Genomic DNA, 25,299 nt, shown 5'->3' on the forward strand with positions numbered 1-25,299 from the left:
GCTCTGGTCACCTTATAAATTGTTCCTCAGCTATTACCGCAGATTTATTCTTAAGTACTGAGAAGAAAGCAAGAGAGAAAAATTCATGTGCATGAGCCTTAGAGGTTATGGTAATCTCTGTCCCTTAGCGTGCTTCGAGTCTGGACAGTCGAGTTTTGTAAAACTGGCTTTTCAGTAGCAGCAAACCTGTAGTAAAGTGAGCAAACTGGGGAGATGTGCGCAGTACGGATGGTGTTTATTTTCAGAGCAACTCCTGACATGTCTGGCGTTATACTGGAAGAGCAATTCACAGAATCACCGCATTACGCATTCTTATGCACTGAAAAACTCAAAGTACTTTAGGTAGGATTATAGGGCTTTAAGTTTAAAGAAATAGATATTTTTTTGCCATGACCTTTCATGCAGTGCTTCTGAATAACAAAAGCAAAACAAATCGTTCCAGCACGAGCCCAAAGACATCTGCAATTTACTTCTCGCTGAATGCTGCCACTTACCAGTGCATGATGCAATTTATTTGTGGCTAATAGCCAGTCATGCTCATTGCCACAGCGATGCTTCTCCTGCAGAGACCAACTGTGCCCTGATTTTTGCTTCTGCCTTAGCTGACTCGTGAACCAGGGTGTCAGTGCCTTACGGGACTGTTTCTTGTCCCTGCCTCCCCGAAAAGCAGTGGCTCGTGATTCAGCTGACCGACCTCTCTGTCATTATTTCTTCCCTCTGCTGCCAAAACCGATCCCTTGCAGGCATCCTGAACAACTTTTTGCCTGTGCTCCTCCTCTTGAACTTGCTGCTTTTTCTGGTGCTAAGTACCTGGTGCCAGCACGAAGCTCAGGGCGTCGACCTGGCAGGGTCTTGTCAGTGCTTTTGGCATCACTAGTCAAGCTTCCTTTATTTATTTTAGAGAATATCCAGCTCGATGGCGGATCCCTGTGGGTAAGTGGCATCTTGTTCGTTTTCAGGCTGCCACTGCTGAGGCAGTTTGCCACCCGGAGGTCACCTTTCTCTCTAGCTCTGACTAGCCATGAGTGCAAGGCTGTGCTCCTGTTATTTAATGGTGCAATAGAGAAAGAAAAGTTCATAAAAAGTGAGTGATCTATGAAAAAGAGGGAGTCTATGGAGAAATAGAACGCGTTAATTCCTCAAGCAGGGCCTGGTTGCATGTCCCTACGGTTTGGTAGGAAAACCTCCTATTAGCAGAGGGGTGTGTGGAAGAAATAAGGCAACCAAACGACAGGGTAATCTTATACCCATGGAATTCCTTCTTGTAGAACCAGAGATAATTGTCAGTAATTCTCCTCAGCTTGTTCCACGTGGGGTGCACTCGGCTGTCACTGCAAGGATCATGATTCTCAAGCACGTGCGACCCGGTGAACGGTAGGGACCACGTTGCTCAACTCAACAGTTTCTGCTTTCCTTCCTGCCGTGCTCTAAGAGGACCTGTCACTCTTCATCTGTCCTGGCAATCATTCACCACTCCGGTGCCAAAGGAGTGTCTTTGGAATAGTTTGAGCTGCAGTTACAGGCACATGTGATTTTTCCTTTAGGTGGTACGCGTGCTTTCATAGCACAGAGGCAGAAGGACGAGCACAGGAAAATCTTTCTTTGGGTCTTCCCTTCTTTTCCAGGGATAATTGTGCTGGGAGTTACAATCTCAAATTACAATGGGAGTTGGCTTTTTAATTTTTTTCTATTTTTTTTTAATGCATATATATATTCATCACTACCTGATTTGTTTTTTTATAAGTCGGCTGGGGAAGAAAGCCAGTTCTGGCATATCTCAAGGTGAACCGGTTGTGTGTTCTGTTTTTCTGCACGCTCTCCAGGCGGCTGAATGTGCTGATAATGCAGATAGTGACTGGGCAGATACAATCCCTAAATCAAACAGTAATAAGAAAAAAATGTACAGCTGGAGGAGTTGCTGGTTCTCAGGTGTGTGCGGAGAGTGCTGATAGCAGCGTACCGTAAGATACTACCCACATCCACCCCAGTGTTTCCTTCCAGAAATCTCAGGCCCTTCCTTCACCTCAGACTCAGCTTTGAGCAGGTGCCAGTCGGTCGGTTTTGGTTCTGGTTTTCGTGCAGGACGTGTCTGTGCGAGGGAGCCAGCGGGCAGCTCATCACACAACTGCTGTTGGTGCATCGCTTGGGCCTGCCAGAGAGCTGGCAACAGACCTGGGCTTTCCCCACCCGGGGGGCTGGTGGCAGATGTGTAGGAGAAGGGGGGTAAGAAATGGGGACAGTGTAAGCGTGATGCTTCTCCCTGTTCCTGTTAATTGGCAGCTCAGGGCCTTTTGGAGCTGAGGTTTGAATCTGGGCAGCAGTATTTAACAGATTGTCTTGTCTGTTCCTCACATGCTCTCCGTTGTCGTTGTGAATCATGTCCCGGTCTTTTGGTTCCCCACAGGTGAGGTCCTCGGGATGGTCCCTCTCTTGTGCGGCAGGAAGAAAAACCTCCCTGAGGGACCTGTTGAAGACATGGGGCAGCGGTGTGGAGGAACACCAAACACTGCTCTACTGAAAGCTTGGTGTAAGACAGAAAGGAAATGAGGCAAAGGATGGGAGGTGTGAAGCATTTCAAAACGAGCATCTCTTATCACAGAGACCCCTTTCCTTATAAGAAGCACAGAAATACGTAATCTTTGCCTTTTTTTAGGATATTTTAAGCCCAATTTTGTTTCTGAGCCTGTATCTTCTGCGTGCCGAAGTTGGTTAGTTTAATCATTTGTAACAGTAGGCACCATGGAGCCTAGGTATTCGTGTAAAACACTGCGCTGCTTCATACCTTTTGCTGCCATTAATTTCAATTTCTTTAGTCATAAAATTAGCACCTTGTTAAATCTTGACAGCTCCCAGTGAACCAGGGGCTCTTGAAACAGTCCTAGAGGACATGAAGGCTGCCTAAGAAATCTCTTTTTCCTCCAGGCCTTTCCCAATCACATTTGTTCAGTAACAAAACCTTTGTTCACAGATTCATGACGCTGTAGGGCCGTTGCAGGGGTCTCCTGCCCCCTTTGAAGGAAAGAGAGAACCGGTTTATTAATCTCCTGCGTGAGGATCACAGATTAAAGTTAAGGACACGAAGGGTTGTATTTTCTGGGAGCTGCGTGAGGGATTACTGTGCTTGGATCCGCAGTAACACCAGGAGGATCCGAAGGGCGTTATGCCTTGCTTTGCACTTTCAAAGGAAACTTCCTAAATATCCAGCTTGGTCTTGGAGATGCGCAGGTATTTGCTAAAGTGGCTTGCAGGATTGCCCTAGGGTGTACTGTTGCCTTCAGGAAGTAGAAATAGAGCTACGTTTCAACCAGGACAGTACTTCGAGGGCCGATTGCAAATGACTTTTACTGAAGGATATTTTCTTCCTCTGCTGAATCAGCTGGCTGAGCTGCAATGATTTTTGTACCCTGATGTATTTTGTTAGAAATGGGATAAAAGGCTTAGCCTTTTATCTGTCTGTCTCGTTCATTCTGCCGTGCCTAGGTACAGCTAACACTGAAGCATTTGGCCCAGCGTTACCTGCGTTTCAGCAGCATGACAGGATGAATGTGAAATTCTGCATCCTGCTGGCAACATTACTTCGTCGTTTCACATAGCTTTGTTGGGTTTACAGAGTCCTCCCTTTGAAAACATTAAAAAAAAAAAAGTGCTCAAAAGGCCAACTATAGTAAGGCTGTGCTCTGCAGGGAATCTCTTGTAATATATGCACTGGATGAAGGAGGTTTAATGGCCATTTCCAAATGTGTGATTTTTTTCCTTTCTGTTCGAGCTGCAGTTCCTTGCGCAGTAGCTGACAGCAGTTGCCTGCGGTTCTGTAGCCTTCAGCATTCAGCTCTCAAACAAGCAGCATCATTTTTAGGGGGTAGAATAAAACCTCCTCGGTGCTTGTGGACAGGTAAAGCTGCACTTTGCCTTTAGGTGCACCCGTGCTTTGCGCATATGCTATCACAGGCCAGAGAATGTGACTTTTGCTGCTCTGGAGGTAGTCATCATACCTGAATAAACGCTATAATTAAAGCTCTGATCAAGCTAAGGTTGAATCAGCCCTTTACCTCCTTTTTTTTCCCAATCAAATATTCTGGGTTTGGTATCCATTCAGAAGTCATTTGTGGGAGGATGTCTGAAATTTCTCAGGTGGCAGGCTAAGAAATGTGGAGTAGAGGAGGAGGGGGAACCACAACAGGAGGACCCCAAATGTTTTTCTGGATGCTGAGAATTGCTGGGGTGTGTGCTTCATCAGACCTAACACACAACTGGGCGTGGAAAAAGTTCACAGCGGAGGAAAGTAAATGGAAAAATCCTTTCCTGTTTAATGGTCATCCCTCCTCGGGCCCTTTCCAAGCTCGGTCCACCGAAGGCGTGTGTGTGAGGGGTTTGTTCACGGCCTCATGGCATCCACGGGGGCAGGCAAGGATCAGCAGCATTGCCATTTCTGTGCTGGCTTGGTTCAAACAGCCTGGCACCAGCTCCTTTTCAGGCCTTGAGATCAGGGCACCCAAACGCTGGAGAAGGGATAAGAAAGACTGCTCCAAGTGCCTGGAAATAAGGCATAGACACAGGATGGGAAGGGTGGTGCAAGCACAGAGGAGAGAAAAATCTTGCCTGAGAGCTCAGGAGTCACCTGCAGCAGTAGCAATGGAGTGTGCATCTTCCAGGCTTTCCTCTTTATTCCCTTTGTTGCCGCCTTCCTGCCCATAGCTATTCTCAGCTGCTCTCCTGGGAAAATGCCTGCTCTCTGCAAGGATCCGGTGCATTATCCTGCCGTTTATTTGCCTGACCCCCGTTTTTGCCCCAGCTTCACAACAGCTCGGTGCAGGCTGTGCTTCTCCACAAGGGAGATGCTTTTTTCGCTCCCTGTGTGGTTAAGTGCTAAAGCCTTGCTGTGAAATGTCGATGCTTAAAGTTTACCTGGATTCAAGGGGAGAGTGGACAGATGCACAGGGGAGAAAGCCGTAAGCGTGTTAAAATGCAGCAGCACGACTTCTGGCTTAGGAAGTCTCTGAACTGTGAACTGCATGGAGGGCGTTTTTGGAAGAACCACAAGTGTCTGTCTTTGTGTTCTCACCCGTCTGATTTGGGCTGCTAAAAGGGACAGGGGAAAAACACCTTTCAGCATTAAAATCTGGGCTGAGATCCACCAGTTCTTAAAAACTCAGTGAGATGCATCTGTTACTTTTGATTAAATGCTTTTAAAAGCAAAAAATTCTCCTAAAATGATTTTTCGTACATACTCAACGCAGAGGAAATCATTGAACTCATAGAGAGTATTTAGAAATAGCATTGCTATTAACTTGTCATTTTAGAAGTATGGCCATGAATTGATTACAACAGGGAAAGAATGTGTAAGAGCCAGAATAAAAGTGGGGTAAACTACAGTCACGTAAGTGATTATTAATAAGGTGGCAGTGTTTCTTCCAGACAGGAGAAATAATACGTAGTATTTATTATAAAGGATGTATTTGACTGCAGATGAATATACTTTAGTGGTTAGCAATCAGAATGCGTTAATCTTTGTATAGGAGCGCTGCTGCAGAAAAACAATTGGCTTGTTGGTCTAAACAAAGATTTAAACCATGATTAGAGCTGATGACTTCCAAAATTTGCTTTAATTCACATACGCTGTTTGGCCATGGGGAATTCAGTTGGTGTGAGAGCTAAGTGACGGCTTTTGTGTCAGTATGAAAGGTAGGATGAAGCTTGCAGCAGCACCTGGGTGACAGAAGATCAGCGAGATCAGCCAAATTGCCGGTTGGTTTCGGAGACCCAAGCCATGCCCACGTCCTCCTCCTTAGGAGCATGCTGTAATAAGCCCACTACAAGACCGTTGTCAGGGGGTGGTATACATGATCACGTACCAGATTTGCAAACACCCCCAGCGTTGGCAACTGCTGCCTGTTACACAGGATAAAACACAAAGTCTAAGCCTCACCGGGCACCAGGAGTCCTTAATGTGCCTGAGCTACTTTCATCTCCTCATCGCCCCGTTCGCGGATCCACCCCGCAGCCCACGGAGCGCTCTCTCAGCTTCCCTTACGTCTGTGTTTCTTCTGCCAATTGCCCGGTATTGTCAGCTAATTGGAGTGGAAATGAGAAATGAAAGCAGCGTGAGCGAGCTGCCAAGTCTCCTCACTTGGCAGCTGGTGGCTGATGCTGGTAATTGTTACCAAAAGTGTAATTGCTCCGGGCTCTGCCCGCGGTTTCAACAAAGCAGCCTCGGTTTCCTCCTCTGAGACACCCAATACCTGCCACTCCCGGGCCTCTCTGCATCCAGTTTGATGGTTTGTCCTACCGGCAGGAAAGGGAATTAGGAGGGCGCCCGGTAAGCAGTGCCAGCCATGCCGTTTGCAGCGTGGTGGTAGAAATTTCAAGCTTGGTTCTTGGCTAAAATTCAGGCTTCAGCTGCAGACTGCTGGTTTTGCCCTGCTTACTCATTGCAGCAGTGTCCCAGCCAGATGACCAGGTCCGTGAGCCTGCCGTGCTGCGGGGGGAACGCAGCATCCAGTGACACTTTATGGACTGCCGGAGTGTTCTCACGAAGCCCTAAGGGATGGGAAGGGGGGACACAAACCCGCTGTTGCGCTCTCCCTGTTTCCAGCCACTGCACCGGAATAAAGCACGGGCTGTTTTTGGTATTAACAGCAGACGCCCTCCCTCCTCAGTCTTCCCTCCGAGTGCAGCTATTAGGCTTTCTCTCCAACCTTTTCCTCCTCATCAGCATTCTCCGAAGCCACCGAGTGCTCGTGCTGTGCTCCAGTGCCTTGGGGTTTGGTTTGTGTTGTGTCCGGGTGCCTGCAGCTCCGGAGGCTTGGGAGCACGCCTTGCATCGCGGTCCCTGTTGTGCACAGCGAACAGGTAGCGCACGCCGCTCTCCTTGCAGCTCGGCGTCGGAAGGTCGGCTGAGTCGGGATCCCTTCTTCTTTTGATGTAGGGAAAGCCAGAGAATTAATTAATTCTGATGGCACTGCTCGGTGCTTAAGGAGCGCCTTGTATCTTCAAAGTGTTCTGTGCACAGTATTTCATTATTTATGCCGTTAATTATATTAGCACTTGTAAGGAAAAAGCCCCTTAAATTGTCACTGATAAAAGTACAGTCCTAACAGGATAGGGATGTGGTGCTTAAATTGTAGCACAGCGTTTATCCACCGAGGCTCAGTGCCTTCGAGAAGATGTAACGTGGATTTACAGCTCTTCTTTAAGTGTCTGCAGAATCAAGTTTTGCTCTCTGTTGTAAGTGGTAATATCTAAGAACTTTCCAGTTTCTTTGTGTGTCCCTTCGAGCACGTTACCCAGGCTGGGCTCACCAGGTGCTTGTGGTTAGCTGGGGGCAAAAGTGGGGAAGTTGCTGGCCCCTCTTTGGTCACCTTAACCATTGAGGCATGTTTGAAATGGGAAAAAATAAAGAATAATGAGAATACTGGCAGTGAAAGATTACAGTCTGCATTTCCAGGTCAGGAGAGTTCTGCACAGGCACTGATAAATCGTGTTATGCTTTTCTGCATTAGCAGCTGTTGGCAACACACTTGGGTGTGTGCAGGGAGCGTGTTAAAATTAATTTTAAATGTGGTCCTAAAATAGTCAGTACCCAGCCACACCACCCAAACGCAGCCTTTGCAGTAACCTCCCAGTTCCTCTCTGTATTTCCACCAAGCATACGGAGGAGGCGTCCCGCTCTTCTGAGCCATCCCAAAGGATGAAATGGCTTGCACCTCAACGGCTCGTAGCTGGGACATGGCGTTTTGCTCAATTTGCCATGGCTGTAGCGTTCAGACATTTGGTAGCATTACTGTGAATAAAACCCCCGCCTTCCCGTGGAGAGATCAGGAAAATTGATTGTCGCCGGGAGTCAGATTTTCCAATTTAATTTCAGGTCTGGTGCTCCACAGCCAGCAATCCGAAGCTGAACGTTGAACGGTGAGATCTGTGAGCAGCTGGGAAGGCTCTCGTATCTGAAAAACCAGGTGGTAGTTTTCCAAGTTCCTGAAAACCCTGCGGTGATGTGCAGGTGTTGGTCTGCCACCAGCAAGTGGAAGTCCTTGACACCTGCGGGTGGTGCAGGCGTGTACTGGGTACCCTGCGGTCCAGTTCAGGTTCTCGCCTGTGGTGGGTTTGGAAAAAAAGCTGATTTGAGCCCCCAGGGAGACCCAGCCTGCTGGTAGAAATAGAGATATAGAAATACAGAAATACATTGCAATATAGAAACAATAGAAAACAAGGAGGGAGAAGTCAGGAGAGGAGGTTGTTTTTAGCAGAAACTTGAGCATTTGCATCTCCAAATGTGTGTAAGGCTGGCTCAGCACTGATTGCTTGCCATATGAGTCCTTTGGCCACCATTCCTCCATGGAAATACTACTTATTTCTTTAAATTAAAATCGAGAGGCTACAGGGTGAAGGCTTAGAGCCCCAGCTGCCCCTTGTGAGCAGCGGTACGTGCACCCCCGAGAGACGAGGTGCTCCACCTGCCCTCTCCCTTTCCTCTCCCAGTGGCCAGCACCAGCCCCGTGGCATGCCAGCAGCCTCACCCTGCAGTGAGCTGCCAGTTCTGAAACGCAGACTGCTCCTCAACGCTGGCATCGTCCGTGCACAGATGTTCTCCCTCGCCACCCACCATTTTCGGATTCCCCCTCCAGCTGGAAACAAATGAGCATGAATAAATCAATAGGTCTGCCACACGGGTTTGGGGATTAAACGCCACTTTTTGCCAGTGGGAGGATGTTAGGAGTTGTGAGTATGCTCACGGTGTTAAAGGGGGTCTGAGCGTGGTAAGGGCTTGCTAAAGAGCTGGAAGAGCTAACCACAACCTGTGTGCTAGCTCAAGCTTTGCACGTACATAACTTAACCTGCATTTATTCTGTAGCTGTGCAGTAAGTCTGCTGGCAGAGATGGTTTCTAGATTTCTGCCCTGCAGCCCCAGCTGCGTGTAGGAGAGGAGAGACCCAGCTGTATCACCCGAGCAGAACCCACCTCCTCTCTGCCTGCAGATAGACTGCCCCAAGGGGCTGCATGCTTGCTGCCATCCTTGCCGTGCTTGGGGTGAGTGCTGCCACCGTCCTCAGCAGAGCATCTCCCGAAATTCCCAATCCTGCCCGAGCGTTTGTTCCTTTGGGAGCTTTGCCACGAGTGAAGAGCATCATTTGCTATGGATGAGGAGCAGCGAGGAGGCGTTAGGATTTCTGGTGACCCTCCCGCTCGCAGGTCTGCGCTGCTGATGCGGTGTCACAGATGAAGCCGTTTCATTTGGACAAAGAGCTCTGTTTCCCAGGGGAGACAGATGGGCTTTTCTGCTCTGTAAAGTAGTGCTTTACACCGTGAGTAAAGTGACTGATGGGAATAACTCACTCCATCATGTAGATGAGCAGCAAAATCTGGCTGGCTGACACATCAATTTAAAATGAGGCTTACCAGCTTGGGTGGCAGTCCTGCTGCACAGGAAAAGCTCCTGCACGGGGTCAGTTCAGCCTGGTGCACACAGGGGCTGTCTAACGTAAAAGAGCTCTTCATATAGGAACCCCATCTTCCCGTCTGTTTTCTTAAGGCTTTTAAAAGCAGATAATAAAATATGGATAGAGCGTATCATTGGTAATACCTCGGTGCGTAGCTACCAGCTGCTTTTTTAAGCTGCTGGAGAGAGGGCGTTTGGCAAGGGCGGCTGCAGAGGAGCCGAGTGCAGGCAAGAGGAGAGCTTTCTGAAACCAAGGCAGCAAAGCACTCACCCTGTGGGTTACCCAACAGCAAACCCTTGCTTTTGTGAGATGTCTTACGGAGGCACCAAGACTCTGTAAGTAAGAACAGGCCAATTTAGCTGTGGAACTTCAAGGCTTTCTGATGGTAAGTGGAAGAGAGGCTCCTTCCCTCACTTCCCTCCTTCTCGCTGCAAGATGGAGGGACTCTCTTCCATCTGCATTACCATTTGAGAAAGCCTTAGAGTGGTGTGAATGCTGGCAGCTGGCTGCCTGTAGCAAGGCACAGCACTCCTCGCGGGGCGATCCTCTCGTTGTGCTCACGGACTAACCTTCACTGTTCTGCTAGGCTGAACCTTGCCAGGCAAATCCGGCCCAGCTGCGTGCCTCCCCTGGGATACCCATCTCTTGCATGCTGCCTACGAGGGAGGAGGCCCACCAGAGCCCCTGTCTGCACTTCATTCTGCTCTGCTTATCTGCACCCAGCTCTGGGGATGCCCGGGGTGCCAGCCTTCTGCCTCGGGAGCTGTCATCTCCTCTAGCAGAGAGCCCCACGTGCCAGCAGGGAGCCTGCTCTCTCCGAGCCGGTGCCAGGACGTGCTGCTGTTTTCCCTGTGTCACAAATCCAGCCGCAGATCCTTTCTCTGCCAAAGCTGGTGTGGGGCATGCTAGAAGCTTCTCTGGCTCTCGAGGCAGAGTTTCTTCTTCATCAGGCTCGTTTTCATAGGAAAGCAGGAACGGGCAGACCTGGCTGCTTCTCTGGGCTGCTGGCGTTGCTGTGCGGTGCCAGGAGAGCTGGAAGTCAGCGTTCAGGAGGACAGGGAAGGCAAGCTTTGTTTTCCGAGCGTCTCGCCAGAGGTAACGAGTCCCAAGAGGCCGCTCAGACCTTGGAGAAACTGATGGGAGGGGAGGAGAAGTCTGGCAAGCGCCCAAGCAGCTGGGCAAGGGCCTGAGATGGCTTATGACAGCCTGGTGGCGGCATGGGATCGTGACCTCGGGGTGGGGGGAATGGAGAGGGGTCAGGCAGGGGTGGTGAAAACCTCTGCAAATTAGCTGCGGGCGTTCCGGTCGGGCGCCCCGATTGAGCGGCAGTGACAGCTAGCTCTGAGCGTGCCGGGCCACCTGCGTGCTCGGGGCTCCTCTGTGTCCGTGTGGGATGGGTGTGACCAGGCAGAGTCTCCTCTGCCTGCCCATGCTTTGATAACACTCTTTAGGCCTTTCCTCCCATCTTACAGCCCAACGTAAGAAGCTCGGTTTTGGTTTTGACTGAAGAACTGAACTGGAGATGGTTTTGACTCAAGAACCTTTTCTTTTGTGTTCCTTGCAGGCTCAAAATGTTGAATGTTGCATTCAGCAGGAGCTCCCTTGGAGTCAAGGCTGTCAGTATTTGCCTGTGCTGGGGTGTGTGCTGCCGCAGATGTCTGCCCAGGGCTGGGGTAGCCTCAAAGCTAGCTCAGGTGCCCTCGCACAAACTGAGGGTAGAGAAGTTTCACAAGAGATTATGGAGATGTTGTCTTCTCTGCTATTCTCTTGCTGTTGGAGCTGGTTATTTGCCACGCGTGCCCGTGTCTTTCAGCTGTGTGTTTGGATTTGTGGTACCAAAGTTGTGATTGATAACCGTGTGGGACAGAGGGTGGCCCACTGCAGACTTAACTCTGCCAGCTTCTCTGTTTTGAGCTACGTGAGCCACGTACTGTCACCTAAAGTAATGCACGCCTTCTGCAGCGTGGATCTAATTTAAAACTCCATGTTTGTTTGCAGAATAACACAATTTGGAAGCCAGATTCGTGCCAAGAGTGCCACTGCCGTAGCAATGTCATCACCTGTGAGCCTACAGTCTGCAGACACCCCCAGTGTGACTTCCAGAAGGTAAGGGGCTGCAACCATCCCGCAATGCCAGCTCACTCTGGAGCTCCCAGCCTTCTGCTTTCAGCTCCTGGAACAGTTGTATGTTAAAATGTTCACGTGGACATGCACACGGGGGGTTACACATAAAGGTATGGTGGGGGCAATTGGACTTCTGCATCAAACTTGTGTGCTCAGCTGCCTCCATGCAGCTTCCTTTGAACGGGAGGGTCTGATTCCCAGCAGGGTTTAGGGGAAGCAAGAGGGAGCAGTGAAATCACGCTTTCTCTCCCAGGGTGTGTGTGACTGCCCAGGGTCAGGCGCAGTCTTTGTGCATGTTCACTCCTCATCGAGGACAGCCCGATGAAAGGCAAATCCCAGCGTGTGAAGCTTTTGTCTGCATCACCATGCTCCAGCCAGAGGCTTGCTGGTGGAGCACCGTGCGGGCTGCCCGTGCTCCGGGGGTGGTCTGGTCCCTGCAGGGAGCCCCTGAAGCGGGCTCGGACCTCCCGGCAGGAGCCCAGCTTCCACTCACCCTTCATTTGAACGCCGAGCTGGGTCGCTGTCACCCAGGCGGACGGACGCTTTCCACTCCGATGAACAATAACAGAGCTGAGATTGTCTTCCCTCTTCTTGTGCCCTGTGATGCTTGTTGAGCTTTCATTGTCTCCTGTTTATCTTCCTCTGTCTGAGCCTTCATTAATGGTTGTAGCTAATTGGCCATGGAATTGGTGTTGCATTCGCATCTGGATGGCTGGGGTAGTACACATGAATGACAGCAAAAAATAGTGTTTTAAAGAGGCACTGCCAATGTAATTATACTGCTTTGCGAACCTCTTTGAAATGTTTTTCAATATGACAGCATTAAAGGGGAAATAATTTTCATCCTTACTGTTTTCCCCCATTATTATCACTGTGGGTTAAGGCAAGACTGAGATTTTAAGATTTTTTCTGCTAAAGAAGAGAGAAGTAATAAGAAGAAAGCTGTCGTGCCACACCTAATGAGTGGGCTAGAGAGGATGATCATTTAAAAAAAAAAACACAGATAAAAGAAAAGGTAGGACTTGTAATGCTGATAATGGGAAATAGCTTTACAGTGTGAAATGAATCTCTGAGACTCCTCGATACTGGTAATCTTAAGGACGAAGAATTTTAAGTCTTACGTAAAGGTGTGGCCACTTAAACGGGGAGAAGAATTGGATCAACCCTCAGAAATCTTGATCATCCTTGAAAATTCTGGCCACTGGTCAACAAGGTCAGAAATCGCCATCCCTCGCCGTGGTTTATTTCTTATCTGCTTGCTATGAGATTTATGCTAATATTGCAACAAGGCATAAAAAAACAAAACCAAAAACAACAACAAAAATCAGGAAACAAAAAACAAACAAACAACAACAACAAACAGGAAATACACAAAAAGCACACCCAGGTGGGGTTCTACACATGTGTATGTACAGCCTCCTGCTGGGTGTACAGACCTTCTTTGTGCATGGGCAGGACAGAAGAATGAATGTTCCAAACGGATGTAAAAACAGCAACAATGATTTCCTTTGTGTGAACCAAAACCACCCCAACAACCCAGAACAGTTTCCCCTCACCGGGATCGCAGCTGAATAGGGTTAATGGTTTAAGGTAAATGAAGTATTTAATGTTGTGTTCCACCTCCTAAAAATCTGACCTTGAAGGAAATCTTGAAGTAAGAAACATTTCTCAGTTTGAGAAATCCAAATGTTTCTTTTAGAAAACACTGAAAACTTGTGACATTTCAAATCATTCTGGTGGTGTTTGTTAAACAACTGAGGAGGTAACAAGTAAGACAATTTGGGGCATAGCACAGCCTTCGTTTTTTTGTTAAAACAAAACAAATGAGTCCCTCCTGAGCACGAGCAATCCCTTGAAGGTTGGCCTTAACCTTGGGGAAAGAAAGGATGGAGATTGTCTCCTGGGAAACACTTTTGCAATATTTTGGAGAAGGTAGTCTTATTGGTAAAAAATTTCTGCGTTTTACTTTCTGAACCTTCTCTAGTTTCTGTTTCTGCTTTCTTCCTCTCCAGCTGCTGTGCTCACATCAGTAGGATTGTCTGGTGCTTTGATTTTCTTTTTATGAGATGTGGGAGAAAAATGCTGAGATCTGTGGTACCTCTAAGGCGGTGTCAGGGCCCTCGGATGCTGCTGCCATCAGTGACAGACACCCTTGCACAGTAAGGTTTAACATGAAGCTGGGAGGAACATGAAAGCGTTGCTTTGGAGAGTCCGTGGAAACGTGTCAAGGACAGGAGGCCAAGATCTTTCCCCGTGCTGGCTGATGCCTTCACTGATGTGTTGTTCCCTTTGTTCAATGAGTTGCTTCCATCAGCATCATCTCTTTCCCTGCTGCTGAACAGGATGCAGCTGGCAGACAGCTTGCTAGACCCCTGGAACTTGCAAAGCAGAGTGGCAGCAGTATCACCAGGCTGTGCTGTACTTGGGAGTGCTCAGTAGTTTGCAGTTAATTTTCAGAATTTGTTAATAAAAAGAGTGGTGATTAGTAAGCCAAAGAAGTTCAGGTGATGGATGCGTAGTTGATTTGCCTGCCAGCTGAGCTTCCAGCGTGGCAAAATGTTAGACTGAGATTCATCCTGTACATGTAGAAAAGTTTTGTCTACTGAAAAAATTATGGTTATGCCATGTTCCTCAGAGCACAGTCGGTGAATAATCCTATTTGTTGTCTTGGGTAAGTGCTTTCCAGTTATTATTCTTTGTTCTGATCTGAAAACTAGTCCTGCTGGGGATTTTCCAATTGCAGTGTTAGGAGTGAAAGTTCTGCTCCTGTTGTTTTAAAGGCAGAACATCAAATACAGCAAAATGATGTGATGGCTCTCAGGTCTTCTGGAATAATGATTCTTCTCTTTAAACTGAGAGCATTGGGTCCAGCCAGGCCCCATATCCTTCACTTCATCTGAAACTCTCTGTTTTATGTGCGTGACTTACTGGATTCTCATACCTTTTCAGGGAGAAGTGCTTCAAATAGCCCCCAACAAGTGCTGCCCTGATTGTGCCTCAAGAGCCGAAGGATTTTGCCAGCATGAAGGACAGATCCACAGCGTGAGTGCTCTGTCACGTTCCTCAGCAGGGACAATCCTTTCCAGTTTCCAGCTCTCAGACTGTTTCACGTCAGCGAAGGATGCTTAGCCGACATGAAGGATGGGTTATTGGGCTGTATTCTGGTACTATCAGATAACATAATAAAACAGGAGTTTGGTCTGCAGGGTTTGCAATAAGGGGATGTGTCTCTGAGCAATATCGTGTCCTGCTTGGCTTAACGGGAGAAAGTTTCCCATTTGTTCATTCACTTTGCTGTTTCTGTGGATTGTTGAGACAAATTAGTAATGCTAGGAGAAGCAAAACACGTTGAACTTGGCATATTAGCTAGCCTGGAAGCAGCCATGTATGCTGGTAGAGATTGATTGTTGTCATGCAGTTTGGGTTTATGTATTTCGTAATCCCAAATTATTCAAGAAGCAGCTTTCAGCACGTGGTTTCACCTAGGGGATCTGGAAGGCCAAACCAATAAGTAAGTGTCTACAGGTAAGAAAAAAATAAAGATTTGTGGGTAGTAGTTAATGAATCCTGCTGAACAATAGGCATACAGAAAAAAAATGGCTTAACAGTGAACCCAAGTCCTATGTCTGGTCCCTTACAGACCTTTTTGTTTGATAAGAGGCAGTTCAGGTCCAAATCTTAAGAAATATGCTGAAATGCCCAGATATATTTGAATATCTGGACCTTACAGTCTGTGTTTCAGATGGAAGTTGTAACACTATTTCAGCATCTGGCACAACCAGCAGGAACCTGTTGCAATTCAGTCAAAGACTGGAATACTTAGCACTTCCATCCTTTTCTCCTATTTCTTTGTACCCCTGATTTGGGCGATACTATGTTATATTACATTGTATTTCTTGTTGCTGTTGCTGCATTTATACTGTTGTACTCTGGCTACAGCTTTTGCCATTTGGCTCTTTTTAAGTCTATCCTTTGGGATTCAGGAGAACAAGTAGGCATGCCCGTGGGGACCACAGCCAGCATATTTGTACATATGCCACGTGTCACACCCAAATTCCTGCGTGAGGGGAACATCAAACAATGTTTTTTGGCAGTACAAAGTCTCGTCCTGATGGTTGGCACAGATTGCCTGAAGGAAGAAGTTTTCTCTTTTGTCCTTAGCCCAGCGCAGTGCTTTATGACTTCATCCTGGTAGCAGCACTGGCCCTGATGGTAGCTGCATCGAAGGAAAGCTATATCCTTTATCTGACGAGCTTTTTTCTCCCTGCCTAATTTAATATTGTGTGTTTTGTAAAAATTAACATTCTCTGTTGGAGAACATTACCATACACTGACATCTTTTTCTTGGGGCCAGTTTTTCCTCACCCTGCCTCAGGGCAGAGATATTTGTTGCTGCATTAACGAGTAAGCAAAGCTAATGAGATTTTGTGCGTAGTGAAGAGCTTAAGTATATGGGGCTGGGGGTGTTCAGTGTTGTCAGGTGTGTGTTGGGGCATCTCTTGAATGTTTCCCTAAAGAGAACATGTCTCTAAACTTAGAGTCCACCCTGTAGAAGCTGTAGTGGCGAGGAGGTAAAGGCAGGGGGTTACTGCTGGATGCCTCTGTGCTTGGGGGGATTAGGCTGGTCTGCAGGGCTGCTACTTCACCAATTTTAACCTATTTTCTGCCCCAGTAGTAAGGGTTAAGATGTACAAAGCTTGACTGGGCTGGCAGAAGAGTGAAGTTAAATACTATTATGGGGAGGCTCAGAAAGCAGATGTATTCACAGGTCTCGTTGGCAGCTGGATTCATGGATGTGTTTTCTCTGCCTTTGGTTGTGTTCTGCGCTGCAGCACGGCACGCAGTGGGCCAGCTCTGGATGTGTCCTGTGCTCCTGTGCCCATGGGAAGGTGAACTGCACCCGCACGAGCTGCCCAGCCCTGGCATGTGGAAGAGGGGAGCTGCAATACACTGCTCAGGGAGCCTGCTGTCCCACATGTGTGGGCCTTGGCGGTGAGTATCGTGCCTGAACAGGGCACTCTCTGGCTGCAGTGATCCGAGTAGTATCTTTCTGGCTGGGAAATTCGGAGAGCTTTTCTTTTTGCATTCGGTTCTGTTGGGAAGACGCTGGGGTCAAATGTTTTGCTTAATTCTCTTTCTGTTCTTCTACCATGTTTACATTTTTAACAGCTTCACTCACAGGCTAGTAGCAAACGATAAGATTTCAGCAGTGAGCAGATGTGCTTAATAGCTCTTTATTATGGCTATAGCAATTTGAGGGAGAAGAATGCAGATATTTCCTATGTAGGGAGGGTACTTTAGGCACTTACAGACTTGGACTGCAAGTTCCAGAAATGTCTGAGGAATTGGATACCTCTTCTTGCTAAAATTCAGTGGCCGAAGTGCATCCAGAGCTCTTTGGTGAGGCCGCACCTAGAGTACCACGTTCAGTTTTGGGCCTCTCGCTACAAGAAGGACATGGAGGTGCTTGAGCGAGTCCAGAGAAGGGCATTGAGGCTGGTGAGGGGTCTGGAGAACAAGTCTTACGAGGAGCGGCTGAGGGAGCTGGGACTGTTTAGCCTGGAGAAGAGGAGGCTCAGGGGCAACCTTATTGCACTCTACGGGTACCTGAAAGGAGGCTGTAGCGAGGTGGGGGTTGGTCTGTTCTCCCACGTGCCTGGTGACAGGACGAGGGGGAATGGGCTAAAGTTATGCCAGGGGAGGTTTAGGTTGGATACTAGGAAGAACTTCTTTACTGAACGGGTTGTTAGTCACTGGAATAGGCTGCCCAGGGAAGTGGTGGAGTCACCATCCCTGGAGGTCTTTAAAAGACGTTTAGATGTAGAGCTTAGGGATATGGTTTAGTGGAAGATTTGTTAGCGTTAGGTCAGAGGTTGGACTCAGTGATCTTGGAGGTTTCTTCCAACCTGGACTATTCTGTGATTCTGTGATTCTGTAATTCTGAAGTCTAAAACCTTTGGAAACTGTTGAAATTGTTACTCTTATTTTCTGCTTTGACAAAACAGAATTTTGAATTCTGAGATGCATAAAGTCTGTGTTTTGACTGGGGGTGATGGAAAGGGATTAAGGGATGCTGAAAAAGAAAATGACCCGATGTTTTATTATGTCTTAGAGCCCTGCTACTTTGATGGCCGCTTGTTCCGGGATGGTGAGGACTGGCACCTCGGTCAGTGCTCCAAATGTGTCTGCAGGGACGGTGCAACTCAGTGCTTCACAGCTTCCTGCCAGCCTGTGCTATGCAACCAGGTCAGGACTCGTCGGCCTTCCAGGGACACTGCTCCTGGCTGCCTTCTTTCCCTTGGCAAGATCCATTTCTCACACCGATGTACAAGTTAGCAAGCAGATCTTCCACGTGACAAGTGGGAGATTTGAAAAAGGGAGTTTTGATGTGCAGAGTGATGGATAAGTCTGTCGGTATAAATAGGCTGTCCATCTCCTCCCTTCTACATTCTTCCCCCACCAATTTACTCTTATCATGCATTTGCTGGCTGAATGAGCACAAATACTCTAAAGAAACTGTGCTTTTGGTTGTATAATTAAAAATGATGTAGGAAGGATCAGAAAATATTTTTATTTCTCTGGGGGAAGGAACGAAAGCACAAGATTTTAACGGGAGTTTATCTTCAGAAACTTTAGTATTTAGCTTGCAGCTTTGGATTTATTTATTTTTAACAAGAACTGTGGAAATACAGTTGAAAACCAGTCAAATGCTGGTAAAATTCACCTTAGAAATAAGAGAATTTCAGCCGAAACAGAAGTCTCAGAGCACTATTCCTTACATCTGCTTGTGCTTAAAAAAACACACACTAAAACCAGTAAGATGACTTACCCAAGCTCAAATAGTGACTCTGTTTTAGACCAAATGAGAGAACTGGGACATTTCTGTCTCTGAGGTCTTTGCTGTGGACAACCGATGAGTTCTTAGTGCTTAGGCAGTGATAAAACCATCCAAAACACCACAGCATTATATACAGTGCCAACACACTGGTCAGTAAAGACAGCAAAGTATGCAAAATACGCTCTATAAAACTGACTTGATTTTTTCTACATTCTGTTTATTATATTACGTAGTGGAAGTGCTCTTTGGATTTCTTTTCATTGAGCCCTTTGTTGGGCACCTCAGCGTGATCCCTTACAACAGTATGCCATGCTAAGGACCTCTTGGAAATGCAGGAGCTGGCTCCCTGCGAGTCCCTCCTTCTGACCTTCACTTTGTTTTATAGGGGCTGCCATTTCCCACAAATGTTTTTATTGTCATGCTCAAATGCTGAATCCAGAAGTTAAGCTCCCTTAAAATGTGTGCTTCAGCTGAGCACACTTCCTTACAGCACCAAGGGAAAAAAAAAAAAAAGCAGTATTCATAAACCTTTTTTTCCTATTGATGCTTACCCAGATTACTGTTACTGGACAGATGTTGGTGCAATTAACACTATTTTTTTTTGGTAGAAGGAAAACCCACCTGTTTCTCTGCATGCTAATTGTTTTGCTTTGTCTGGAGATATTCAATTACTATTAGTTGACTAAATACTGTGCATTAAAACAGATTTATGCCTGCTTTACGTTCCTCCCTTTCCCACCCGAAATGGACTGATGTCGCCTGCTGACTGATTGCACTAATGTTTAATCAGCTAATCATTAGGATTTAATTAGTGGAAACAGAAATTACTGTGTTGTTGCCGTGATGTATCTGAGAATAATCAGCTGAAAGCATACAAGTTAATGTAGCAGAAAGGCAATTCTGATGGGGCTCCAGTTGTTTCCAGCCAAGGAAACGTGCCTAGTGGAAGGAGCGTTGATAGGATGTGTGGGGATTCTGTTCTGGTCTCAGTCACACCTAACATTTTCTTGCAGGTGCCTTTTAACCCCCTCCCTTTCTTCCTTCTTGACTCCCTGTCAAAAGTGAATAAATAACTTCACCCCACAGGGTGACACTGTTATTAAACTCATTTTGCATCGTTCAGATAGAAGCTGTGCCTTAGTTCCGAGTGAGAGCAACTTCAAAAACGCTGCATGCAAGAAGGCACCTGAGTATGTCCCACCATAGGAGAGGATTTGGGGGGCAGGGCAAGCCCTAACTTTTTAGCTCAATGCTAAGACAACATGAAAAGAGTCAGGAGTGAAGAACATGCTTTCTGGGCATGTGTTCTCCCTGAACGTGCAACCGAGCTCGCTTCTTGCTTCCAGTGCAGAATGAATGTCTGGCAGATTGAGCTCACTGTGTGTGCTTGTCTGCAGGGAGCTTTGCCACTAGTTATCTCTGGCCAGTAAGCCACCAGAGGAGCCAAACAGAAGGCCTTCGTTCTGCTATCCCAACAAAACCCATGATGAATGGGCTCTTTTAACTCTGCTGGGAAACCTGCAGTTGCTAAATTTTATACAAAGTTGTCCACTTTTTCTTTAAGAGCTAGTGTTTTGATTAACCAAGGAGATGAGATAATAATGCTTGAGCATTTCTGCACTACTTTGAGTAGTGTTGCAGTCATCCTGATGTGGCTGGGAGGAGGTGTTGGTGAACAGTACCGTGCCCATTCCCAATCATTGCACGTACATGGCATTGTAGCAGGGGGATTTCACATTTTGAACAGGTGGAAGTTGAGGCCTGAAGGAACTGTTATATTGATGTGAAGTGCCAGCTTATCCCAACATGATTTAAATCAGTCATGACAAAGCTTAAATTAGAATAGTCTAAGTTTTAAGCATAATTTTACACCTGCACAGTCAGTTGGGCTGCATGGATTTAACTAAAGCATAGCAAATGTACAGCACTCCTGAGATGGGGAGTGTAAATCACACACTCAGAGCCTAATAATACAGCGGTGCCAGAAAAAAAATCCCTTCATCTCATACTTTAGTGTGCTTCTCTATATGGCTTTATGTACACATTTTTTTCTCTGTCTCTCTGTATACCTGAGCATATGTGTCAGTCCTTTTTTCTGCTGTGTGTGTGTCTTTATCTGTACCTATATACCTATCTACATATCTGGTTTTTAATTGCCATCCAAAGAAGCCCAAAAAATTGGAAGGGGGAAATATTTTTATTTCCAGCCTTCTACATTGATCTCCTACTGCGAAGATGGGCCCCGGATTTTGGAGCCAAGACCAAGCCTTGAGTGACTGGCTTTTCGCACGGATACGAAATGCCAGGAATTTCAGGCAGTGATGTGAAGTTGTGTGTCAACTATTCATGCGCTTATTTTACTTGTCTCTCCTGCTTTCTGTTTAGGATGAAGCTATGGTTATGTCCCCTGGAAAATGTTGCCCAGAATGTGTTCCCAAGCCCTGCTTGGTGTCAGGAAGAGTGTACCAGGTAAGCTCTGATGAGCCACACCAAAAGCCAGCTGCTCACAAGTTCTGGCACATACCTCTTTCCCTTCTCCCTCGCGTCTGACTTTCTGCCAGCACTAATAGCTTAGTACTACCGTTGCTTTTTCTCTTCCTGGAAAGCCAGAAGAGTTGAAATAAATTAGGACTAGATAAGAATTTGCTGGCAAGCAGGAAGAAAGTTTGCAGGGTGAAGCAGATCAGTTACTTTCTTTTAAAGCTTTTTCGAAGGAGGAAAGCAAAAAGCACCGGTGAAGGTCAAAAGTATTCATAGCTTTCACTGTATCATCTGGAATTAATTCAATGCATTGTTTAATGAATGTACATATGTGGGCTTTTCTTTTAACAATACTTTTTTGCTAATAATGATAGTGAAGGCCTCCCAGTGTCACTAGCTTGCAATTAACAAGAAAAGCACACCAGCATCATTTAAGCCTCATACCTCATCTTCCCGTTTGCTGATCATGTAGAAATAAGCATGCTTAAGAAAAAAAAATGGTATAGGATACAGATATGCAGAAGGAGCCATCATACGTAATAGGCAGCACAGGTTTCTGGAAAGAATTTGGTTATTTATGAAGGGTGTTTTAACAATTGTATACATTTCTTGTGTTCTTTTCAAACAGCATGGTGAACAGTGGCAAAAAAATACCTGCACTACATGTGCTTGTCACAGAGGAGAAGTCAGATGTCTGAGAGAGACCTGTGACTCTGTTACATGTCAGAAGGTACTTGAAAATCATTCAGCTCTAATATCCAGGCTTCAGGTGTCACTTTGCCCACGTGAAAGGGTTCAGAAAGTCCTGCTCAATGGTTGTTGATGTTTTGTAGGGGGAGAACAAAGTGCAGCGCTCTGGGAAGTGCTGTGAGGAGTGTGTGTCTTCCAAGGGAAGTTGTTTGTATGATGGCACAATCAGGTACCACAGGGAGATGTGGAATATAACTCGCTGTGACTTCTGCCTGTGTGATGAAGGTCAAGTCACTTGTCATGAAGCAGAGTGTGCTAAAGTGGAGTGTGCCAAGGTAAGAAAGATTTTCTTCTTTCAAAAGGTATTCATCAGGTCCTGTGATTTTTTTTGCCCCTTTTTTCTCCCTTTTTTCTCAACTGCCATTTTGAGACAAAGAAGCTGCCCTTCTTTTGGGCTTGTTTGGTGCAATTCCCTTGAAAGCCCTTCACAGAAAAAGCGAGTAAAAACCTAGGATTTTCCGTGCAAGCTTGACTGCTCAGAGGGGCTTGCACTGTGAAGCTGGCTAGTCTGAGTCAGTGGCTCATTTAACTTGAATTTTCTCCACCACTGCTGTCTGCCTGCTAATAGAGGGTCAGAGACATCTGGTTTCAGTAAAAACTGGCTTTACCAGGAGCTGAACATGGGGAGAGATGTACAGGTCAGAGATAGTTAACAGCTGAATAAATGTTCCTTTTGTCTTCATTCGGTATGCAACTGTGGATTTCGTTGAGGTGGTTGGACATGGGAGGCTGTGTTCTACTTTTCTCCGTTTTTTCCATGCCATTTTGAGCATGGAAGTGAAGCTGATAAGGTGTTTTATTCCAAATGCTGTTTACTCTAAATACCTCGACAGGTTATGTTATAGTTGCTCTATAATGGATGTGGAAAATGCATTAGATAGAGTTCAGTGTCTTTTATACACCCGCGTGCACGCGCACACAGCTTTTGGATTGCCTTCGTGCACTGCGGTAAGACTTCTGTGTTTGTTCTCACTGCGTCTGTTTTAATCAGTGCGTTAATACCTGATCATACCAACTGCTCCAGAGAGTCAGGGAAGAGAAGAGAAGGAAAGGAACTGTGGCCTTCTGAGATGTCTCTTTCAGTTGCAAAGCATTTCTGACGATTCTGTATGCATGATAAATTTTGCCTAGTAGCACCCTTGTGTTGCGCCTGAAGTCCAGCCAAAATCCGCACAGTGCACACAACGGGTTCACCAGATCAGATTGTTTTAATGTGTGCTCAAAAAAAAGTTAGAATCCACACACAGGGTCCCAAGCGATGCATCATCCAGAGAGAATGCATCTAGGAATAAAAGTGTAAGCTTGTTCATCTGAGATCAGGCCTTTGAAATAGCAAAATTGTACTGGTTTGGGACCCAAACTCTTGTTGCTGGTGCAGTGCTGATGATTATCATCTGACCTCAAACTGCATGGGGAGATTTTTCTGGATGGAAAGTCGTGATTGTAATAAAATCTTGAGCACTTGCATCTGTTTCAGCCAGCTTCCTGCATGCGTATGGCTGTAAATTGGATCATTTACACTAATGATGATGGCATGCTGTCATGGCTCAATAGGGAAATGATTTAATATTCATTCTCATATCTTGGGTTCTGACAAAGAATCCATTATTCGGAAAAGCCGGGGCTATTTTACAGGACAATAGCTGGAGATGTTAACACAGGAGGTTCAAAAGGGAGGGTTCAAAAGTGTGCAGCATTATCACTCATGCAGCTCTTTTTCAAACGGAGGCTCTCAAAGGTAACCACCGAGCTCAAAGCCGGCGCAAGTAAAAATGATATAATTTATCAGAGTATGAACTGCTGCATTTTCAAATTGAATGAAGCGTGATTACGAGGAGGATAGTGGCAAGGAGGAAGGCAATGTCCTTTGTTGTAGACAAGAGTTGTGTTCCCACTTGATAAAAGATATTTGCCCGAGGATTTATTACCCAGCGTAGCTTCCCTCAAGACAAACTAGCTTCCCTAAGTTATGTGCAGTCATAGTTTATCTCAGTAGTGCAAGGTGCCCATTAATTAACTGCAATAAAATATTATCTCTAAAAGCACATAAAATATTTTTTTTCTCATTTCCTGTTTCCTTTATTTTATTTTATTTTTGAGGTGCAGGTATGGATTTTAGGCACTTGCATCAGTAAATCAGAGCTGATGTGAAGCTAGGAGCATTTGGATTCATCTCTTCATTAAGGCACTATTAATGTTCTGGTCACATCATCCTGTTTAAAACATAATGAGGCCACAGATATGAACTGCAAATCCTAGACAGCTCAACACAGTATAGCGGCATTATGTGAAGGGTAGGGTGGAGGCTTAGCTTTTAAACCCTTTCAAATAAACCAGTGCAGAACTGCCGAATGAAAGCGTCTGCGGTGGTTCTGACCTAATCTTCAAAAAGCCATTTTCAGCAGGTTACTGACGAGCCGTGGGTACAAGTTATGTGGCAGGCTGGGATAGCTTTGGATCTTGAAGTGGATGCACTCAACCAAAACTAGTCAGGCTGTCATGATCACGAAATCCTGCTGGAGCACTTCCCAGTGCCCTGCTAAGTAAGCACACTTGGTGATGAGGTTCAGGTACGTGCTTGAGGTGCTCGCAGGGGATGCTGCAGCCCACCTGAATGGGCCGGTGAAGGTGCCTGGGTTGCCCACCTTCAATATTACTTCCAACAGCCCTAGCAGCCCCAGAACTACAGGATCAGTAAGGCAGAGCTTGCAGGGTGCTACGTGCCTAAGCCAGCCAGCAAGCTGCCAGCAGCATTCTGGTATTTAGAAGAAGCAGAGGTAGAAGGTAGAGGTAGAGGTTCCCTTCCTTGCCTCCCAGCCCAACATGGCCTTTCAACATTCCCAACCTGAAATATTCGGAGTGATCTCTTCAGCAAAGCCACACGTGGCCTCGAAATCTCCGTAGCCTCTCCCTTTTCTGGCAGAGCAGTGGGGTTGCATTTTTGTTGGGTGTAGGGGAGCCATGTTCCATGCCGGGTTGTTCTCGGCTTTCCTGTAGTTTGTGTTTGCGTGTGGGTGGGGATGTGGGTAGGGCTGGGGATGGGAGAGTTTACAACACATAACAGTGACATGAGAGCCAACCATCGCCAACGGCAATTTGAAATAATGATTTAAGCAGCAAAAATGTATAGAACCAGGGGAGATTCAGACTGTGTGTGGTCCTCAAAGAGGAAATTGAAGCTGTTTCTTTTGATCTGTATCCTGGTTCCTTAAGATGGAGTCTCCCTCCTTGCTAGATATCCAGCTTCCATGAGGGCTTGTGACCAATCAGGGCATGTGATTCCTTTCTCCTGCTGCTAAATTCTTACCTTCAAATTAGAGCTGTTTAAGTGAATCCTGTGGAGTTACACATTTGTAACAAAGAACAGGCTTTTTCCATCTGGGATAAATAGAGCATGTATTTTGAAATTCTCTTGGGAAAAAAAAAAAGCATTGAAAATGAAGGTAAGCTTCTGTGCATTTGAATCTTGACAGTGGTCCAGTAAAATGCTGGCGAGGAACAGTGAATAATGGCATTCCTCTTCTCTGTATTTGCAGTGGATTCAACTGGGGGGTTCTTTGCAGGATTTAGGGATGAAGCAATACCCTTATCACAGAGTTCCCTGGCCTTCTCTGAGGTTTCTTGTGTGACTGCAATATTCATTAAGCACATTTTTCAGACTGTACCTAC

The 25,299-nt window shown here is 46.4% G+C and overlaps 1 protein-coding gene across 1 annotated transcript in view; it reads left to right on the forward strand.

Moving 5' to 3' along the window:
* The window catches only part of FRAS1 (Fraser extracellular matrix complex subunit 1), a 156,140-nt gene that overhangs the window by 37,622 nt on the left and 93,219 nt on the right, over positions 1 to 25,299 (forward strand). The window contains exons 3-9 of the mRNA XM_035323700.1: positions 11,436 to 11,543; positions 14,511 to 14,603; positions 16,394 to 16,553; positions 17,674 to 17,807; positions 20,785 to 20,868; positions 21,509 to 21,610; positions 21,714 to 21,905. Of these exons, the coding sequence (XP_035179591.1) occupies positions 11,436 to 11,543; positions 14,511 to 14,603; positions 16,394 to 16,553; positions 17,674 to 17,807; positions 20,785 to 20,868; positions 21,509 to 21,610; positions 21,714 to 21,905 (873 nt within the window). The remainder of the gene's footprint in view (positions 1 to 11,435; positions 11,544 to 14,510; positions 14,604 to 16,393; positions 16,554 to 17,673; positions 17,808 to 20,784; positions 20,869 to 21,508; positions 21,611 to 21,713; positions 21,906 to 25,299) is intronic.

Source organism: Oxyura jamaicensis, chromosome 4 (assembly GCF_011077185.1).
Source record: "Oxyura jamaicensis isolate SHBP4307 breed ruddy duck chromosome 4, BPBGC_Ojam_1.0, whole genome shotgun sequence".
Classification (NCBI taxonomy): domain Eukaryota; kingdom Metazoa; phylum Chordata; class Aves; order Anseriformes; family Anatidae; genus Oxyura; species Oxyura jamaicensis.